Here is a 20,418-nt window from a genome sequence, read left to right as displayed (position 1 = left end):
ATGGTTAACATTTGCTTGCTGCAGTGCTGAATCGTCATGCCAAGTTTGGTTGAAATTGATCAAATGGTATTGAAGCTATAAACATTTAAACATTTTGATTGGCCACCATTTTGTTTCAAGATGGTGGACACAATTTTGTATGGTTAAAATCTGCTTCTGCAGTGCTGAATCATGATGCGAAGTTTGGTTGGAATCAATCAAATGGTGTTGAAGCACTAAATCTGTAAAAAAAATTGACTGGCTGCCATTTTGTTTCAAGATGGCAGACAACATTTTCACTATGCCTAAAGCCATCCCAGATAGAGGTAGAACAAATCCTAAAAGTTTCATAACAATCAGATGTACAGTTTTCGAGTCCATCAAGGACTTACAAATACTAATATAATATAATATAATATAATATAATATAATATAATATAGAAGGGAAGGGAAGGGAAGGGAAGGGAAGGGAAGGGAAGGGAAGGGAAGGGAAGGGAAGGGATGAAGCTTCCAAATGATGCTTATGTAACCACCAAACTAATTTTCTTTTGAAACCTTCTTAAATAAACTATTTAATGCATTTTAGTTTACTTCTGAGTCTATGATTATGTTTGCCTCTTTGAACCTAACTTGGTTACCTACCAGGGTGTCTTGAACCCAATTGGTAGAGGTCCTGCAGGACCAACTTAACAGCTACTATTATGTTTATTATACCTCAGCTTCTTCACCTGTGAGTCACAGACTCCAAAGAGGCCATCCACTCTCCAGATCAGGGTTGAGCAGCCTTATTGTCCACAAGGGCAACATGCAGCAATGGATGGTGAGTAAGAGGCCAAATACCAGTGGACATGGCCAGATCCCATTAACCAGGCAGGGCCTGGCCCAGTATTCCCTAACCCCTCCATCACCAAACACCCACACTGCCTTCCCCCCATTTATACACACAGTCTCTCTATTTCTCTTTCACAGACACGTGCACACTCGCGGGAAAGACTGGGGTGAGTGTCTGTGTGTGTGTGTGTGTGTCCCTCCCCCATGCACCATCTTCCACAGATTAATCCCTCCCCCACCCCAGCTAGCCCACCATCACAATCATGCTCCCTCAGTCCACCAAAAATACTCATGCACAGGCTTCCACAGTGCTCCCCGAGGACACGCTCCACAAAGTTCACGCTGAGATTCAGGCATTTCCTTGCCCTCTCAAGGGGTGTCCTGCTGAATCTCTGTGCTGCTGTGGACCTACCTTCTGACTGAAATGCAACACACCCAGAGCAGTAGCTCTGCGGAAACTCCCTTTCGAGACTGGGGGTGGGGTTTAAGTTATTTATTTCTCACAGGGCACTAGCAGTTCCCCCATGGAAGTTTGAGAAGGACTGTTTAAAGGATTATAAAGGAGGAAAATATCCTCCCCCCAACACAACACAGCACAACACTCTCATATATCTGGTTGGTTAGCTGCTGTCAGAAAGAAAATGCTGGACTCAACATGTCCTGTGGTCTCATCCAGCAAGGCCAATCTTCCTTCTTCTTCTTCTTCTTCTTCTTCTTCTTCTTCTTCTTCTTCTTCTTTAAATGAAAGAGGAAATATACTAACCACAGCAGCATGAGTACAGAGGATTACAAAAGAGAAGCCTTCCTCCTCCTTTCCATTTTGGAAGAAGGTCAAGCAGCTCTGTTTTCAGACTTACACAGATCTCATCAGTGAGCTTCGAAGTATCCCTCCCAACTCTTGAACTACAAAACCTTGTGCCTCCTGGGAGAGATCAGCCCCACTTGATCTCCCTCCAGCTTGGCTACAGAAGAGAAGCAGAATCATGACACTCTTGAGAACGTTGGCTCTTCTGGGTTGGGTGCTAATTCCAGGTAAGAGGAGAAAAATGCTGTAGCATGACTGCCATTCTTGAAGTGCAAAGGAGCACTCCATAAAGAGGTGTGGGCTGTGTTGTCATGGAAGGTGCAAGCAGAGTCAGAAAAAGGGGTGGTAAAAGACTTGGCACACAAGTCTTGAGATAGAGAAAAAGGTACCCCTACCCACCCAGTTGTGGATGATTTTTGCATATATTTATTTATTTTGAATAGTAGCAAAAGAGTTGAGGGACAAGTTTTGAGAAAGAGACTTTGCAAGGACATGGGATAGTTACCTACAATCAAAGTCATTTCAGAAAGATCTTCTGTTCATTATGGCCCCATGTACACCAGGCTTTTACTCCGGGGCAAGTGCGAGTCGAGGTCCCTCATGATAGATGACACAGTCGCGACTTCGCAGCCATCCATGGTTTTCACCTGGAAAATGCAGAGTTCCAAGGAGTCGTTTTACTGCAATTTGGGGGGTTTGCTGCGGGTTCCCCCATGGTTGAAGGCCGTCTGTCTCTTCCCCAAACCGACTTCACATTTTATAGTGGGCCTGCTGCAAGCGTGCGTAGTGTTTGCGTCACTCTCTGACGCCCCTTTTCTCCCCCCGTCCCTTTGCAGCTACACAGTTACAGATGCACAGAGGGGCGTTTTCACCTATTTAATCAAACTTTCGCACAGTTTTGCAGTTTCGTATCTTCGCAACAGTTGTGGACTCAATACCCAAGGGCTGGGGGGGGGGCGGTGTCTTGGGGAAGGACCAACATCGCTCCAGCCACCATTTTGGAGCGATGGCTAGGCAGGTAGTGCTCACGCTTGTGAGTGCAAACCTTCAAGAGAGTCTCAGCTGGGGAACTGACAAACTGATGGTGCAGAAATGAAGGAGCACAACACCCAATTTTTTAACCCAAAACAGGGTCAAAAAGACAGAACAGAGTCCCTCAAATACAAAACAGCCACTGAAGTGTCACCCCCGCACACACACACGGGACTGCACAGCTGTGCATTTCAGTATAATTGGGGGGAAAAGGGCACGGCGAGTCTGTTAGGGAAGTGTGCAGTACATCACGTGTGTATCGCAGGGCATGCCGACTCAAAGCCACATTGCTGTGCAGTTGCGACTGGGTGGGGGGTCAAAGCGGTGCCATATAGATGCGGCCTATGTTCCTCTTCAATTTCTTATAAAAGTTACATACTTCAGCTCACACATACTCCCACTTCACTTCAGTTTTAAGATTAGTTAAATTTAGTTTGTAATTTAAAATTTTACTTGTATGTATTTGATTTGCTGAGTACTATGTTTGATGCAGAAGACCAGTTTTTAATCTAAGAGTTTATAAACAGCACCCCTAGGAATTGCTATAGAACTGGGCTGGCTTGTTGGTTATCAATATGTAACGGACACTACAGCAGCAATGCTTTTGGCAAACTGGCTTGAGGAAAGGATGGTGGCCACAGGGCACATCATGTAACAGATGCACTAACATGCCCCACTTCCACGGGAAATCCATTGGGTTGGACCCAGACTTAGGCATACTTACAGTAGACCCATTGAAATGAATAGGACTTAAGTTAGTGATCACTATTTCAGTGGGTCTGCTCCAAGTAGGACTACATCTGGATCCAAACCACTGCATTGTACTGATGGCTAAGGCTCTCTTGGCTCTATCATAACCCACATGCATCATCTGTGAATGCTTGAAAAAATGCTTCTATTCTTTTGAGGGTTCCAAATTGGCTCGCATTTCTCACACTGCTAATAGGCCATCAAAATGTGCTGGCTAGGTGTGGAAGGCCATGGCAGCCCCCCCCCCCCAGGTTCAATATTCAAAATGGCCTCCAGCATGGGTTGCAACACAGAGGAGCTTAAATATACCACAGTGGGTTGCAGTGGTTGAATAGACATGGGTTAAGTGATTATGCTTTGCTCAACACCCTGGAAAAACTCAGCGTACCACACTATCTGGGTGTGTGTGAGTCTAGGAGAATGAGGAAGTTCTGGCCTAAGGAAGTGTGGGTTAGGCACCAGAGCAACAGACAGAGAGTGTGAGGGAAGAACGTGCTGGTCCAAGCAAACCCCAAGCCATTCGTGTAGCTGTGTGACAGTGAGTCTGTCCACACTGAGTCCCATGACCAAAGAGTGCAGCATTAGGTGCCTGAACTCAAAGGACTTCAAAACAAAAGGTACAAAAGCTGAGAGCTCAAGAAAAGGCTTGCTTGGATCCTGGAGTGAATAGGGACACCTGATTCCTTGACTGAATTAAGGGCGGATAAATTAGGTATTACAAAAGCCATGTTTCCTAGAGACAATTGAGCTGAGATTCCTAGGAACAAAGATGCTCACAAGGGATCCCCAGGCGATATTGTAAACAGCTGATCTATCTGGATGTCAGGACACATCCAGATCCTACCATGTTTCTTATCAGGACATGATCCTGACAAAATGAGAAGGTACTTTCATGATTTGCTTGACTAGGGTGGTTACATGGAAGTCAGATAAGCATTGCATTTATTTCAAGCTCCCATACCCCGCATTATTTGTGGAAGGGCAACTCCTCCTAATCTAACCAACAGAGGACAAAACCTGCAATTGTCCGGCTTCAGCTGGGTCAGATTCAGCATTAGGGCAAATCCAGTCAATAAACAGGCAAATGGTCAAGCACAGAGGTTTTGGTCCAGTAAAAGAGCAGTTCAAGGCAGGAGTAGTCAGGAAACAGGCAAGGTTCAAAGGCTGGTTTGCACATTACAAGAAGCCATCATGGGTGAGTTTTCCCACAGGGCTTCTCATTGCAGCTGCTGCCACCATTTAGAATATTCAAGTCACAGCAGGGGTGTGCCATAGGTTGTCATTACATGCAAACCTGGTGAGGGTGGTTGTTGAGGTGGTTAACAAGCCACCTGCAACCTTAAAACAACCCTGGGTTCTGGGTGTCTTGTCAACCACCCCAACAACCCACCCTTGCCAGGTTCACACATAATAACAAACTACAGCGCACCCCCACCATGGCTTGAATATTCAAAATGGTGGCCACCATCACAACAAGAAGCCCCACAGGGAAATTCACCCATGGTGGCTTCTTGTTATGTGTGAACCAGGTCACAGTATTAGCAGGCAAGAGGACAAGTTGCAAAAGAAAGGTCTGAGAAGCAGCCAAGGTCCAAACATAGGTGAGTAGACAAATACAGTCCAAGAAGCAGGCGTCCAAAGGTCAACAGCACAGGGGATCACTCACAAAGGAAGAGTTCAGGGCACTGGAGCTAGTAGTAAAATGATGTTCCAGCAGTTCTCCCAACCTGAAGCTGAAGCTTTTAAGCAGGAACTGCCAGGACCCCACCTGAGGTTTAGCTGTGCTCATTAGAAGCTTCTGGAAGAAGTCCTCCTCATGAAGAGAACTCCTATATATGAGGAGCCCTTAACTCATGAGGAGCCCTTTGCTGTAATCACATACTTCTTCTGAGTGTAAGGACTTGAACCTCTCTCATCAGGCATCCTTGTTCCTGGGGGCTCAGTGGGCATTCTGCCTTGGACTCTGAAGCAGAGCTTGCTCCATTCTTGGCAGGGGTGGGGTGGGTCCTTGGCAGTCTCGCTTGAGGGCCCAGGCTCCTCCTGCAGTGCTGGTATGGACAGTACTTGGGCACTGTCAGTTACTGAGGCCCCAGGTCCTGATCTGAGGAGGAATCCTCTAGCTGAGGCATGGCAGCAATTATGTCAAGCCATGTTACTACCATCTATGGCTCCTGGCTGCCTTACAAGCCTTGTGCTTTAGAGTAGGTAGGGGACACATCCAGTCTGGGATGGATCAGGGCTGGAGCCCACTGGGATCAGAACAAGGCAACTAGCAGCGCCCAGGAAAGCTCCTAGTGAGCAATTTGCTCCAGCCACATCTGAGCCTCGACTAAACCCTTTTATACCTATCTCCAGAGGCCCCCTCCCAGACCCCACCCCTTCCTACAAAATGGAAGCCATAAAGAGACAGGCCACTGGCCTGGAACCTGGCACTTCTCTGGATCTCCAAGAATTCATACTGAGCACACTGCTGGCATTATCCATTGGCTCCATGGAATGTGGGGCTCTTGTAGAAGGGGATACTGGCCTAGTGCTGGAGCTTGGCTCAGGGGCTGCAGGTTTTGGTCCAGGCTTGGGGATCTCAGGTCTCCAGCATCTTGGGCTCAGGGGTCTCTGGTTCCAGAGTCATGCTCAGGCCTGGCACCTCCTCTATTAGCATCACTGGTTCTTCAGCCTCTGAGTCCATGTCCAGGTCATTGCTGGACTCTGGGGTCATAATGGTGGGCTAGTTATGGCTCTCAGAGCCTCTCTATCTGGCCTACCAGACTCTTCTCCAGGCCCTGCTCCCTTGCCCCAGACCAGGCCCTCTTTTCCCACTGCCATGCCATACTATGTATTGGCAAAGGGCTGGCAAAGGCAGCAAACATCAACTGCCTTTCCATACGGTGTATGTGTGGGTGAATTGTGTGTGTGTGTCCATCTGGGCAAGCAGCCAGGACTGCATGCCAGCATAGAGCCCACTGCTGACATGCGGCCCCCAATGTTCTTGCCCAGAGCTAATTTCACCTGGTTCCAAAGAAATGTTCCTCACCCCTGCTTTAGAGCTACCCTCCAGAACAAAACAGATACTGTGCAAAGCATCATGGTGATGATACACATTAAAAAGCCAGCATGGCTGAGCTTCTCAGTATCAGCCTGGTTCAGAATACACATCTTGACTTATTAGCTGAGATACATACAAGCTTGGTGCCACGTATTCTGTTCTTGTGCTGCCTTCCCCACCTCAATTCTTGGCATGCCGGTGATGAAGCCAAAACATTTTCCATTAACCATTATTTCCATTACATCCAAACTTGGAAATTATGGTTGCCAGACTGGGAATAACAGATGGTTTGTTCTCAACCTGATAACCATAGTTTTCTGATTCAGGTGTATCAGGAAACTATGGTTAATGGTAGATTTTCTGGCTTAACCTTGGCATGCCACCAAGTTTAAGTCAATTTCAGCAATCAATGAACATGGACCAAATAACCACCAACAGAGTACATAAGTTTGCAATATTTCCTGTTTAAACTGCAAATAGAAGACCCTGTTCAGGGGCAGGGGAGCTCGCCTCAAAGAATATCTGCATATTATGAGCCAGATGTTATCAAAGATCAATGCCATCACTACTGTATGGCAATTGTAAAATCACCACATGGCAGGAAAACCTGCTGGTAAACATCCCTGGTTACATTTGGGTAAGTCATAGCAGGATTTTGTTTTTATTTTTAAATGTAATGAGCCACTACAACAGAGCTTGAGACCAGCACCTCTGAAAGGAATGAACTAGCCTTCATGGGACATTTTAAGGCAAACCTTCTGCACCTGCCCAACAAATATCCAGAAGCTCACTGTCCCTCAGGCCTTAAGTGTGCAGGCTCCTCTTAGCAAAAGCTGGAGCAAGGCCTCACTAAGACCTGAAGGAGAACACATTTGTGAGCGCTTGGAATGCACAGTCCTGGCTGTGACACCTCCCACCAGCAGAATGGTGGCAACCTGGCAAAAGAAGGCAGGGATCTACTGATGGCCTCCGATGGGACAGCTGCACACGCTGCTCTGCTTGTGCAGGATTGGGGAACATGTGGCCATCCAGGGGGTGTTGGATTCCCATCATCCCTCTCCACTGACTATGCTGGCTAGGGCAGATGGGAGTTGCAGTCCAACAACATCTGGAGGGCGACGTGTTTCCCACCCCTGTCCTAAGGCTCTTAACCCACTGGCAACCTCCAAAGCACGGTTCTAGTAAAGGGGCTTAGGGTTGCTGCCCAGGTTGCTGTATGCTCAGAACCTAACACAAACAAGCCAGAGGGTTATAATCTAGATTGCCCCATCCAGATGGGATAATTGTGGGATAACCTTCATCCTTTTTGGGGGTGGTCAGGGGCCAGGGGGCTGGTTAAGGTTCTCTCAGCAGTAAATAAGCCCCAGCTAGCTCCCCTTGGGAGGGACCTCCAAAGGAGAGGTGCCACTCCTGAGAAAGCCCTGCTCTTTGTAGCCACAGGGCTAGCTTCTGAAGCAATTGTGGCACTTGGAGAAAAATGTTGTGCATGGGATTCATATGGATGAAGACTCTGTGATCATGCAGCAACAAACTATTTCTCAGCATGGCTATACTAAAGAAAATGGACAAATAAAATTATCTTTGCTTTCCACAGGCTACTGGACGCTGACTGGCCCAGACACTGTGCATGGTTATGTAGGAGGATCACTCTCTTTGTCCTGCCATTATGAGAAAGGCTATGAAAATAACGACAAGTTTTGGTGCAAAAAAAGCTCACTTACCCATCTTTGTTTTGTAAAGCTTGATTTACTAACTTGGAAGGTGGAAAAGGATAGATACTTCATTGAAGACAATAAGGAAAAGCACTACTTCAGTGTGACTATGGTCCACTTGAGACTGGAAGATTCTGGTGTTTATCAGTGTGGCATCGAGCATCCATTGTCTGTTAATATACGGCACAATGTTGAAGTGACTGTTTCCCCAGGTAAATGCTTCTCCTTCTCTCCTTATTATAATTACAAAAATGCAAGCGGGTGCCCTTAATGAGCAACTAGGAAAATCAGCAGTCTCTAGAACATCAAGCGATTACTGAAACTCCCTTGCTCATGTCCTAAAATATGGAACATTAAAGTGACTGTCACTACAATTGCTGCTGATTCTGTCCAATTGTTTTATTCAGATCCCACCTTAGATAGAGAAGACAAATTAGCAGCTACTGAACAACCTGACCTGGACCCCTCCAAAGTCACAACTTGCATAGCTACATCTGGCCCTGCAGCGTGAGTACTGAGATTCTCATCCTGTATCAGTGATCATGAAATGCTTTTAATATCTCCTTTTTTCCCATCACTTAAAAATGGGCAAAAATCTCCCACAGCTGATATGTCAGATGGATGGATAGGCAGAATGCCTTTTTGAATCTTCTGTTATATGACTTTGACGCTCATGTGATGGATAGCAGATGTTTCCCCACATTTCTTCAGATTGGGCTGTGATACTGGGCACCCTTAAGAACACCAAGGCTGAGGAAAGTGCTACAACTCTCTGGCCTTCATGTTTCTACTATCAGTCAATCAGAAACCGGTCTAGTTTTCCACGCTTGCAGTGACAGTGTAGCTTCTGCTCACCTCCTGGCTAACATTGCTTGCAGAACACAGGCCATATTTAGCCAGCATGGAACATTTTCACAGCATAACTTGGGAATGCAAAATTGGTGTGGTTATGATTAATTTTCATCACCTCATATCTCAGAATTCCCTTTCAAATCTCATATTTTATATAGAGAGAAGCAAATTCCTAACCCTTATAGTTGAAACAAAAAACCTTGTGTGTGCAATTTCTGTCAAAATAAATCGAAGGATGCTCAGCAGAGCTTCCATTGGCCAGCATCCTGCATGGCTTAATAGCAATTTCTATTATTTGCATCGCCACCCTTCTGCCTACATGGACCATGTTTGTACACTGGACCTTTTTCCATGCAGTCTGATATTGTCATTAGCAGAATTCCTGTGCTATTCCCACATGCTTTATCAAATAGCCTGCATTTTGCAGATAGCTTTTTATTTGTTTGGCTGCAGTCAATTGCTCCATCTTGAAAGAGTACCAAGAGTTTTGTTCAGTTTGCACCTCACAATATTAATCATTATGTCCTTGGGTTATTGATCATTTTTTTCTGATCCTCTGTACAGTATATTACATATTTTCACCTGGGTGCTTTGCTGAAAAGATGTGCAATAACTGGGAGGAAAATACACTTTAAAGGAGCAATCCTACCAGGATAGGTGGCTGCCTCCAAACTCGGAGGCGACCACCTATCCAATGCAGGGCAGGAGAAGCGCGGAGGGGATTATCCCCTCCGCACTTCAGCCACCCTGCATTTGCAGCTAGACAGTCGATTTCGGTTGTCTAGTCGTGGGAAGTCGGAGCGGGGGAAGCGGTGGCCGGATGACACATTGGATGTGCCATATACTGGCATTTCTGAGTTCCTCACCCCAGCACGCCCCCAGGAACGCCCTATTTTCGCCGCTCCGCACTCCTCTTCCAAGCGCGGGGCCATTCCGTGCTGCCTATGAGGTGGCGTGAGAGGGGGTGAAGGTCGGTTTTCTGGGAGCCAACCTTGGAGCGCGGGCTCCAAAGTCGGTTCCCAGGAACCGACCTATCCTATGGCCATCTACCCGCTGACTAGTGGCCATAGGATTGTGCCCTAGTCTGTAAACTTTTAAGGTATTCTGAGAAAAAAGAGGTCACAAAAGAACAGCTTATGGATGCACCCAGAAACAGTGTGGTACTGCTCACTATGATACCAGAAGTTGCATGTGAACACCAAGCCTCTGTTTATTATGGGGTAATACTGTGTAAGTATAAATGCTCAGTGGAACAAACAGGGAAGAAATGGGTGAAAATAAGGCAGACTTGAAAGGGATGGTGTGAACAAGACACATAGGTGTGCTATAGTTATATTTGCCCAGGCACACCTTCTTTCCCTTTCACAGGCTTCCCGCTCGCCGTCACCCGCCCCTCCAAAAAGCAAGATGGCCCGTATCTTTCTATAAAATCATGCAAATAAAATCCTACTCTAGACGTTTGCATGCATTTGATCACAGAATTTGGCCTGGTAGATTTTTTTTATTTTTTAATTTTAGCAAATATGGAATTACAGATGTCCCACTGCTTACTTAATCAGCAGAGGGGAAGAAAGAGAGAGGTGGAAAGGAATGGTTTTATTTTTAGGGTGCCCAGTCATGAGGAGCACTGTAACCATGCCCAGCCAAATGTGCTTACAGTTTCACTAGAGGTGGTGTCAGGGTTGGAGTGCACATCCCCATCTCCCCTCCAAGTTTAGGTTCTCCGAACTCTAGAGCAGGGCTATGGTCAGTCTCGACCGTTCTGCAATCCTGCCTTATAGATGCCCCCAAATGGCAACAGTCATAGCAGTTATATTATTTGGACATACCTCTCGTGCTTGTTGCATAAGAATTATGCATCTCTTAATGAAATGGCCAATATGAGTCCTTTCTTTGCCAGTAGGTCTTCAGGATCAGAGCTCCACGTTTTGATATATTCCATCGTTCTGCTGTTTATACTCCTCATATTTGCAGTTGTGGTGTTGGTTGTGGTGTCAAGGAAAAAGAGAACAGGTTAGAGCAATGCTGTGCTCTTGGAATGTTAATATGGCTGGCTTTCAGCCCATTGTTATTCTTCCCTTTACACTGTCTTCCCCGTCTCCCCAACACACAAACTTCATGAAATAATTTATCTCTGAATTACATCCTTATGAAAAAGCAAAATGCAACAAAATGCTGCACACAAACTGCTTCAGTACAGTAAGCTCTACTGAATACCAGGGGACTTCCTTCCAAGTAAACAGGCTGTAAGATCAGACTGTGTGACTGCTTACTTGAGGGTAAGCCTCAGTGAAATCAGTTGAATCTACTTCAGAGTAAACGTACCAAGTATGAACAAGAATCATGTCTTCACGGCAAGATAGATTTCTACCGAAAGGAGGGCCCTTACCACACACCAGAATGAAGAAGCAGAAAATATTTATTAACAGGCTGATTTCTAAATTTCCTATATGTTCAATTTTGGTTTTATACTAACAAGAATTTGTAAGGGTAAAAGACATGCTGTTTTTGCTGAAACAGACTAACATGGCTACCCTCTGTAAACTTTTGGAGGGTACAATCGTATGGGGATAGTCACCTGCCCCCGAACTCAGAGGCGGCTGACTACCCAATGCAGGGCGGGCAGAGTGTGGAGGGGATCCTCTGCTCTGCACCCTGGCTGCCCTGCATTTGTGGCTAGACAGCCGATTTCAGCTGTCTAGCTGGAGCACGTCAGAGCAGTGGGGGAAGATCAGACAGTGCATAGGAAGTGTTGTAGCGGCACTTCCGCCGTCCTCTCCCCTCTCCGCCCCCAGGAACGTCCCCTTTTCCCCTGCTCCACACCTCTCTTCCAAGCACAGAGCCAGGGTCGAACTGCGCCACCTATGAGGCAATGGGGGAGGGGGCAGGGAGGGGGTTTTCTGGGAAGTGACCTCGGAGCACTGGCTCCAAGCTTGGTTCCCAGAAAATGAAAAATCCTATAGCTGTCTAGCCACTGTCTAGCAGCCATAGGATTGCACCCTAAAAAATCTATGTATCAAGCTTTTTGATGTGCATACCTTATACAATTTTTTTTTTGCTCATTAATTGATAAGTGTAAACTTATCAAAGTGTAAACACTTTTGACCTTAAATAATACAGCATCACACCTCTTCATTACTCAAATAACTTTGACTTAAGTGACAGGGTTTTACAACCCAACAGTCTTTCTTTGGACACCATCCAGGTCATCTTACCATTAGTTTTCTCATGTTACCCAGAATACATTGTGAACCTGTGTCCTTCCTTTAACATAATTAAAGGTAAAGGTGTCCCCAATCAGTCGTGTCCGACTCTAGGGTGCGGTGCTCATCCCCGTTTCTAAGCCGAAGAGCCAGCGCTGTCTGAAGACACTTCTGTGGTCATGTGGCTGGCATGACTGAACACCGAGGTGCACGGAATGCTGTTACCTTTCCCGCTGAGGCGGTACCTATTTATCTACTTGCAATTTCTTGCTGTTGAACTGCTAGGTTGGCAGGAGCTGGGACTGAAGACGGGAGCTCACTCGGTCACGCAGCACTCGGGTCTCGAACTGCTGACCTGCCGACCTTCCAGTCTGCAATTCAGTGTCTTAACCACTAAGCCACATAATTACTGCGTTTTAATTATTTAAATCTTCCAATGGTTAATTATGAATGATTAAGCATTTCCAGTTGCTCTTCACTTAGCATTCTATAACAAGACATCCTATATAGTTTCGAAGGAGCTGAGTTAACCATTTCTCTAGCCTTCATAGCAATTCCTATAAAGCAAAACCAACTATTCTCTTCAAATCCTTGACAATAATCAAGCATTCTACTCATGGTAACTTGGGAAAGAACCTGCTCCCTCCATATTTGACAAGCATGTACAACTATGATATAAATCTATTTATTCTGGAGCCAGATTTGGGGTTTTTTAGGGACAAATAGCAACAGGGCATGTACTTTCCCCACAGCAATGATCTCTCCCCTGCAGAAAGGAACACCCCTATGTGTGTGTGCGTGCGTGCATGTGCATGTGTGTGCGCACGCACCCACATACAGTGTAGTACATGCAAATGGGAAGCACCCTATTGACACTGAAAAAGTCATTTGCAGGAATATTGTGCAATCATTTGCAGAAAGGCCTGGCTTACATTTTGAACTGGTGACAGCAGGCCCTTTTTAATGGGGAGAGGGGGAACAATGGGATGAAGTGCACAGCCCCCATGCCCCCAGCTCCATTAAGGCGGGCACATCAACATTGGCTAACAGTATAAAAGTCACCTACCGAGGGGGAAAATGACATTGAGGCAGGGTGCAATGAGAAGGGAGGGCTCAAATGAATATTCAGTCTCCCTCTGAGTCTGAAACAGGGTAGCAATATGGACAGCCATGTGCAAATACCCTATGCTGGCGCAAGGAAGAGGCACTTCAGGTTCTGTGATCTCTTAGCTAAGATTATCTCCGGGAGGTGCAATTAATTCCAGTAGAATTTTAGCCAGGCAGTTGTTTCTTACGACCTAATGTGCTGCCGTGTCTGTTTAGTTTGACCTACCTGATTTCTGATTTCTGCATCCATTCCAGGATCATGTTGGCAGAGAAAAAAAGGAATAAACCTATCAAACATGGTAAGGCAAATCATCACATCACCCCATGATACAATGCAGTCTTAGCACCACTTTTCAAAAGGTTTCACACTGTCACAAGGAGAGCTGTCTTGATTATGAAAACTGACATGTTGAGAAGATCACAGTTAGTAGCACCAGAATGGTCTAAATTCTTATTTCTGAGAAGTGAAAACAGTCTCAGTGGGGAAGTTCTGGATTCATGAAGGAAACCTAATGTGGTGGAAGTTGGTACCAAAACAAAAAAGTGACTCACCGCAACAGTGCATCTGTTAATGTTGCCAAGACTCCAACACACGTTGGATCTCATGCTTAAAGCTTTGTGTTTCGTGGTACATTTAAAACAGGGCTGGCTGGTGGGCATCTTCTTGAGTTGAGTACCAAGGATATCATCCAGCCAAGCATATGTTTCTCGCCTATGAAGTAATATAAACAATAGGAACAAGCCCACAAACACTACAGAGTTTGGGCTTTTCTACACGAGGCTGTTAATCCGCTGCATCTACTTTTGGTTTCATTGCAGAATTGCGATCTGACCACTACACAAAAAGCACTTCCTTTCGTTTTCTGTGACATAACCTCTAGGTGGTCCTGTGCTATAGCAGAATAGCACAAATACACAAGTGGAAAGAGTGTTTTCTTTCACTTTCGGAAATAATACCCCATTTTCCCTGCTCTAAAAAACCTCGCTGAAAGTGCTATTTACAAACAGAAGCAAAACTAGAGGGTCATGATGTTGTGTAAAGAACCCATAAACAACCGTGAGTAGAGAATGATGAGCGCACAATAAATGCCTCGTGTAGAAAAGTTCTTTGTCTCTTCGCTTATACCAGCCTAATTCCAAAGTGACAGCATTTCAACCAATGGGCCAGATGGTTCCCTCCTTAGGATACAAGTGCACCTGTTTGGGCTCTTCCTTTTTAAGCCCAATTTAGTTCCACCACCACCACCTCCCAGGTATCTACATACAATACAGAAGATGCCCACAGTGAGGACCCCATTCCTGATCACCCCACAGTTGCTGGTGGGATGGGGCTCCACAGGATTGTTGGGGTCCATCCCAAAAGTAACAGTGATGGGATCCAATCCCAGGAAAAGGTAGGAAGAAAAAATATACAGCACAACCAGTATGCTCAGTCAGTGTCATCTGTTAGAAAGGGCTGACAGATCCAGGTCCATTGTCACCAGGGCAAGGGAGAGGCTGGCTCCTCAAGGGTAGTCCAGCCACCTTCTCCAAATGTTCTGTGTTCAATTAAAAATAAGCCCTTTTAGCTATGGTGATGAAAGGGAAGCAGCATCCTACCCAGTTACTCACTAAGAAGTAAACCGGATTGCCATCTTATGACAGATGAGGGCAAAAACACTGGGGTGATTAACAAGCAATTGGCTCAGTTTTATTCTATTAAAATTAAAGTTTGTTTTATTCAACGTATTGAATAAATATGATTAGGCAACACATTTTCTGCTGCTCTGCATTGACTTGCACTGCTCCTCAGGGTACCCTACACAAAGTCTACCTACAGCCCTGGCCAGTTTGGGCGAAGTAAGGTGGATCTCCTGAAAAAGCAGTGCCCATGTGCCATTGCTTCCTGCAGGTTAGACAGAGCTTGCTCTGGCTCTCTTCACACCTGGTATTTTATCCCACTACAAACCAGTCCTTTTGATTCCACATCCTTTCCGGGATTTACGCTGGCCCTGTATACAAGGCATCTCTCATAGCACGTCCCTCCGCATTATATCTTTTCATGGCTGGGCCAAGCTGCATGGAACAATCAGGACAGAAGGGGGCTGCTGGCTCCATACCACCTCCCCTCCCCCGCTCATTGGTTCCTGTAACATGATCGATGGCTCCGCCCATCCCTCCACAGCAGGAGGGAAGTCATAAGCCCTTCTAGTGATCTGGATAGGGAGCTATGGGAGCTCATCCCCTCCTTCCTCCAAGGGAGAGAGAGTCTTCTCAGTGGCTTACCCCCAGGTTGCTGGCACGGCTAGTCCTTCTCTGCTAAATATGTCAGTGTGTGATGGAATTAAATTAGGGATGGGGGAGAATTTCTCCCCGAAACTTCGGGGGGCCGAGTGCCAACGTGTTCGGCCCCCCGAAGTAGTTTCGGGGAGAAATTCTCCACACACACCCTGCCCCCCGCACACCCCCCCAGGACAGGACTTACCTTTCCCGAATGTCCCTCCCGGCGGCAGGTCCCGGCGGTGGTTCGTCAGGGCTTCGACAGGGGCAGAGATGGCAGCCGGTCTTTCGACCGGCTGCCGCCGCTGCCATTCCAATCAAAGAAAAAGAAAAAAAAACGCCCCCGTGATAGGCTACGTGACGATTAACGTAGCCTGTCACGGCTAGATCTGCAAAGTCAGCCGTGATAGGCTACGTGACGATTAACGTAGCCTATCACGGCTGACTTTGCAGATCTAGCCGTGATAGGCTACGTTAATCGTCACGTAGCCTATCACAGGGGCGTGTTTTTTTTAAACTTTTTATTTCGCGGCCGGGCGAGGCGAGGCGCCTCCTCCCTGGCCTGAATTTCGGCCGGGCGAGGCGGGAAGCCTCCCCCCTGGCCTGAATTTCGGCCGGGCGAGGCGGGAAGCCTCCCCCCCGGCCTGAATTTCGGCCGGGCGAGGCGGGAAGCCTCCCCCCCCCGGCCTGAACTTCGGGGGGAGCAGCGAAGCGCCTCCCCCCCACCGCAAAGCAAGCTGCGAGACCAGGTAAGTGGCTTTCATGCACTCCTAAATTAAATGCAGTAGATTGCTTGCACTACTGGGTTTGAAAGGTATACTGATTTACGGGTTCCCAACTACAGGAATAAGAAATCCACAAACGGACTTGTATAGAGTCAATACACCAAGCCATCCCTAGCAGCAAGCCCCCCCCGCCCCCCCAGGCAACCACTTCACAGGGGACATTTTCTTCATTAGATCCAGCTCTCTTCCACCACTACCCCTGCACTGTTGTTGCTCTTCCTACTTATTCTGGCTTCCCAACAACACTGCAAGGTGGGCTAGGAGAAGAGATAGTGGCTGGCTTTCTCCCCACCTCCATGCTGTTATTGCTCTTCCCCTTATTCTGGCTTCCCAACAATCCTGCAAGGTGGGCTAGGAGAAGAGATAGTGGCTGGCAAGGTGGGAGGGAGTACTATGGAAAACCACCTCAGCATTACTGCCTTATCTAAAACAACTCCACACCCCAAAAGGAAACTATTAAAACTGACCATTCCAAGCTCTGCATGATTAATTTATTTGGCGGGGCGGGGGGAGAGAAAAGGCACTTTTAATACCCATTGAAATCCTAACTGTCAAGCCTTTCTCCTGCGTGGCTAAGAAGGGAGACTCCCCCACCCACCCTGGGAGGAAAAAGCCCATCAATCTGGTGAGCAAAAGGGAGAAGAAGCAGTCAGTGAAGTCAATGGAATAAGCTGAAGCTGAACCCTGACAAGACAGAGGTACTTTTGGTGGGAGACAAGAGGAGGCTGGAGGATGTTGACCTGGTGTTGAATGGGGTACGGCTACCCTTGAAAGACCAGGTCCGCAGCCTGGGGGTCATTTTGGACTCCCAGCTGTCCATGGAGGCTCAGGTGTCAGCTGTGAGCCGGACAGCGCTGTATCAACTCCATCTGATACGGCGGCTGCGCCCCTTCCTTCCCGACCATCTGCTCCCATCGGTAGTACATGCCTTGGTCTCCTCTCGTTTAGACTACTGTAATGCGCTCTACGTGGGGTTACCCTTGAAGACGGTTCGGAAGCTGCAGCTGGTACAGAACGTGGCGGCTCGCCTGATTAAAGGCAGCCGCCGGCGAGATCACATCACTCCAGTGCTGAAGGAGTTGCACTGGTTATCAGTTGTTTTCTGGGCCAAATTCAAGGTGTTGGTTTTGACCTTTAAAACCCTATATGGTTCCGGCCCAGCCTATCTTAAGGAGCGCCTCCAGCAACACCAGACAGGCCGCTTAACAAGATTAGCCTCGGATGGCCTTCTCTCTGTCCCATCAGCCAGGACAGCTAGACTGGTGGGGACGAGGGAGAGGGCCTTTTCTGTGGTGGCCCCCACTCTGTGGAACTCCCTCCCTAGGGAACTCCATCATGCCCCCTCTTTAATGAGCTTCCGTCGTGCATTAAAAACGTGGTTGTTCAGGCAGGCATTTGGGGTGGGTTAGGGTATTTAAAAAAAAAAATTTATGGTAGAATTTTATTGTTTTAAATTGTTTTATGGTGTGTTGTACATCGCCCAGAGTGGCTGGGTGACCAGCCAGATGGGCGATTAATAAATTTAATAATAAATAAATAAATAAAAATGGGAGGGGGAGGTTACAAGTACATGCACTGAAGGGGATGGGAGACGTGAAGACTGCTACGCTAAGTAGTCTTACAATGCACTCCTATGCATGCCTACTCAGAAGAAAGCCACACAGATTTCAGTGGCACTTACTTCCAGGAAAGGAAAGCCTTACAGCCAATGAGTTTACTCAGAAGTAAGCATTGCTATGTTCAAGGGGATCTCGGAGCCCATAGTGGAATGGGAGAGAGGCAGAAATGGTCAGTGACCTGCCCCCTCCTTCCCACCAATTTGTTGTCATGACAATGTTATTCAACACCGCCCAGCAACACCCCCTAGCACATGCCCACACAAAGCAGGACAAAGCGCTAAAGGGGAAATACACAGTGGGGGAAATGGCGATTTCAGTCGCAAGAACAGAAAATGCCGGGTTTTGCCCGTTCTCAGATAACACGGGAAGAGGGAAGGAAAGTTGTGAGATAGCAGCAGGAGAGCAGCGGCATCATCTAAAGCTCCCACGAAAGCCAGTGATTAAAAAAGAATGATCCTGCAAAAAAAAAAACTCAGGTGTGAAGAGATCCTCTGTCCATATTGTTCATCTTATTTGTATTTCAGGCTTCAGAGAAGGGAGATGAGGTTCCTTATGCCACTCTGGCTCTTTCGGACTTGCAGCAGCATCCAGCCATCTATGACAACGTAGCTCTCCCCAGCCAAGCCCTCCCACAACCACCAACTCAGGAGGTCATTTATACAGAAGTGGCAAAGAAGCCTGACAATTAACAGACATGGAAATCCTGAAGTGCGCTGCCATGCTATTCTCATCCAGACTTGCCCTCTGGATCAGAGTTCCTTTCCTTTCAAAGAGCAATGGGCAATTCAGTGGAGTTGAACCACTGCTCTGCTTCAGCACAGCCACCTCCAGAGTGAAAGACACACTACAAGAGGAAAATACTGGATCTGCATTAGCTAGAGCTATGGTAGGGTTGGGGTTAGGGTTATCACCTGCTGGTGATCTGCAGAGTGAACGCAAAGAGGCCCGACTCATTATAACAAGAGGAAAATGCATGATCTACATGGGGATTTTACACTGGTTCTACTGCGCCCAAAAATTGATAGAGTCAGATGATGCATTCCCTTCTCTGTAACCAGTGTGCTGTTTCTACCTCTAAACTCCGGTATTCCTGAAACTGCTTTCCTGATGGATTATCCCGTTGTAGCACTTTCACAGCACTGTCGGGGTCTGTGTGAGCTGAACTGCCCTCGCTGTGGGCTGCTGAAGCAGTGCTGATTGGAAGAAGGGAAAGCGACGGGGTGGGCACAGGGAGAGCAGAGTCATGTCTACCCAGAAGTAACTTCAAATTGTAATTTGCAGAGTACAGGAGCAGAGGGGTCGGGAGAATTCCTCTGCCTGTTATAATATTCATTGAGCGCGGGAGAGGGGAGGGGGAGTGATGGAGAGCAAGCCATTTTAAAACTACGCATCCCTACTTAGAAGGAGCTCCTCCTCTTTTGCAGTTCACTGCCAGTGCGGGGTGGGGGGAGAGTGGCAGAGAGCAAGCCTCAAACAGTGGGAGAGGGAAGGAATAGAAGGAGTTAACCTTTGACTTTTTTGGGGGGCGGGGGGGTGGAAATGCGTATCTCTGTGAACTGCACACCTTCCAATATGAATGGGGCCGTTCTCTCCCTTCTCCCTTTTAATTTCTTTGCCTTGATGAACACGAGGGGAGGTGTTCGCTAAACGTGCCTACTCAGAAGTAAGTCATGCATGTCCATTGCACTTGACTGAGCAGGGAAAGGAGAACAGGCAGAGAACAAGCCTCCACTCATTCGCTGCCCTGCACTTATGCAATTCATGGCGTTGCTCTACTCGCCCACCCAACCCCAAACTAATAAGGCTTCAGGTGCCGTTTGCCCAGTGCAAGAGCAGGGAGGGGGCATTGAGGTATACATCGCTTTACTGACTACCATGTGCCACCGAGAAGCAAACCTGAACTGAAGAAACTCTGGATTAAACTGGAAATGGATCATGAAGTGTCTCCATGTGGATGGGGCCCTGGAGCTGCTTATGGCAGGAACATGCCAGAGAAGTCAATATCATTTGAACAGGGGACAGGAGGGTGGGGTTGGTTTCAGCATACCATAATGCAGGACTATGTGTCTTTTTATCTGTATCATGGAATCTGGATCTGACCTGAATTTCAGCTTCCTGAAAATCATAAGCTCACTTGTTAAAAGCCAGCATGTTCCTGGCTCTCACAACTTGGGAGCAAAGTTTGAAAAGGAGACGCCCAGAAGCTCACAAAGAGCTATAGGCAGCTCCAGTAGCCAAAGGTTCATGAACCCTGCCCAGCTCTTTCCCCAGCTCTTTTCCTGTAGTTTTTAGTTTCTGCCCCAGCATGACCAGGAGAGGAAACTGGCCCTGATGATTTGCTTAAGGTGACAGGAGTACACATTGGCTCTTTTAAAATGTCTGGAAAGTATGTCAACTGAGTGGCAATTTGCAACCAACCACTCTGTAGAAAGACCAGCAAC

At 47.1% G+C, this 20,418-nt stretch overlaps 1 protein-coding gene across 3 annotated transcripts; it reads left to right on the top strand.

Annotated features, from left to right (window-relative positions):
• Positions 1-1,584: 1,584 nt before the first annotated feature.
• Positions 1,585-19,908, top strand: LOC146354024 (CMRF35-like molecule 5). 3 transcript variants are annotated; one of them, XR_014788271.1, is made up of 7 exons: positions 1,585-1,842; positions 8,035-8,364; positions 8,560-8,659; positions 10,905-11,017; positions 12,286-12,448; positions 13,570-13,613; positions 18,502-19,019. XR_014788271.1 is itself a non-coding variant. In XM_084837996.1 (6 exons), the coding sequence occupies exons 1-6, from the start codon at positions 1,794-1,796 to the stop codon at positions 18,664-18,666; spliced, it is 798 nt and encodes a 265-aa protein (XP_084694122.1). In that variant the 5' UTR covers positions 1,634-1,793; the 3' UTR covers positions 18,667-19,908. The 3 variants fall into 3 exon arrangements, 2 of the variants coding, with proteins under 2 accessions (XP_084694122.1, XP_084694121.1); XM_084837996.1 differs by lacking the exon at positions 12,286-12,448 and having other exon boundaries at positions 1,634-1,842; positions 10,908-11,017; positions 18,502-19,908; XM_084837995.1 differs by lacking the exon at positions 12,286-12,448 and having other exon boundaries at positions 1,660-1,842; positions 18,502-19,908.
• Positions 19,909-20,418: the final 510 nt, after the last annotated feature.

The sequence above is a fragment of the Heloderma suspectum genome, chromosome 2 (assembly GCF_057233095.1).
Source record: "Heloderma suspectum isolate Gila_16-S chromosome 2, 16-S_ref, whole genome shotgun sequence".
Taxonomy (NCBI): Eukaryota; Metazoa; Chordata; class Lepidosauria; order Squamata; family Helodermatidae; genus Heloderma; species Heloderma suspectum.
This window is presented reverse-complemented; position numbering and strand designations above follow the sequence as displayed.

Coding starts and splice junctions, on each gene's coding strand:
- LOC146354024 (XM_084837995.1), top strand. CDS start 1,794: ATGACACTCTTGAGAACGTTGGCTCTTCTGGGTTGGGTGCTAATTCCA. Junction 8,660..10,904: donor GCTACATCTGGCCCTGCAGC/GTGAGTACTGAG, acceptor TTTCTTTGCCAG/TAGGTCTTCAGGATCAGAGC. Junction 13,614..18,501: donor GAATAAACCTATCAAACATG/GTAAGGCAAATC, acceptor TTTGTATTTCAG/GCTTCAGAGAAGGGAGATGA.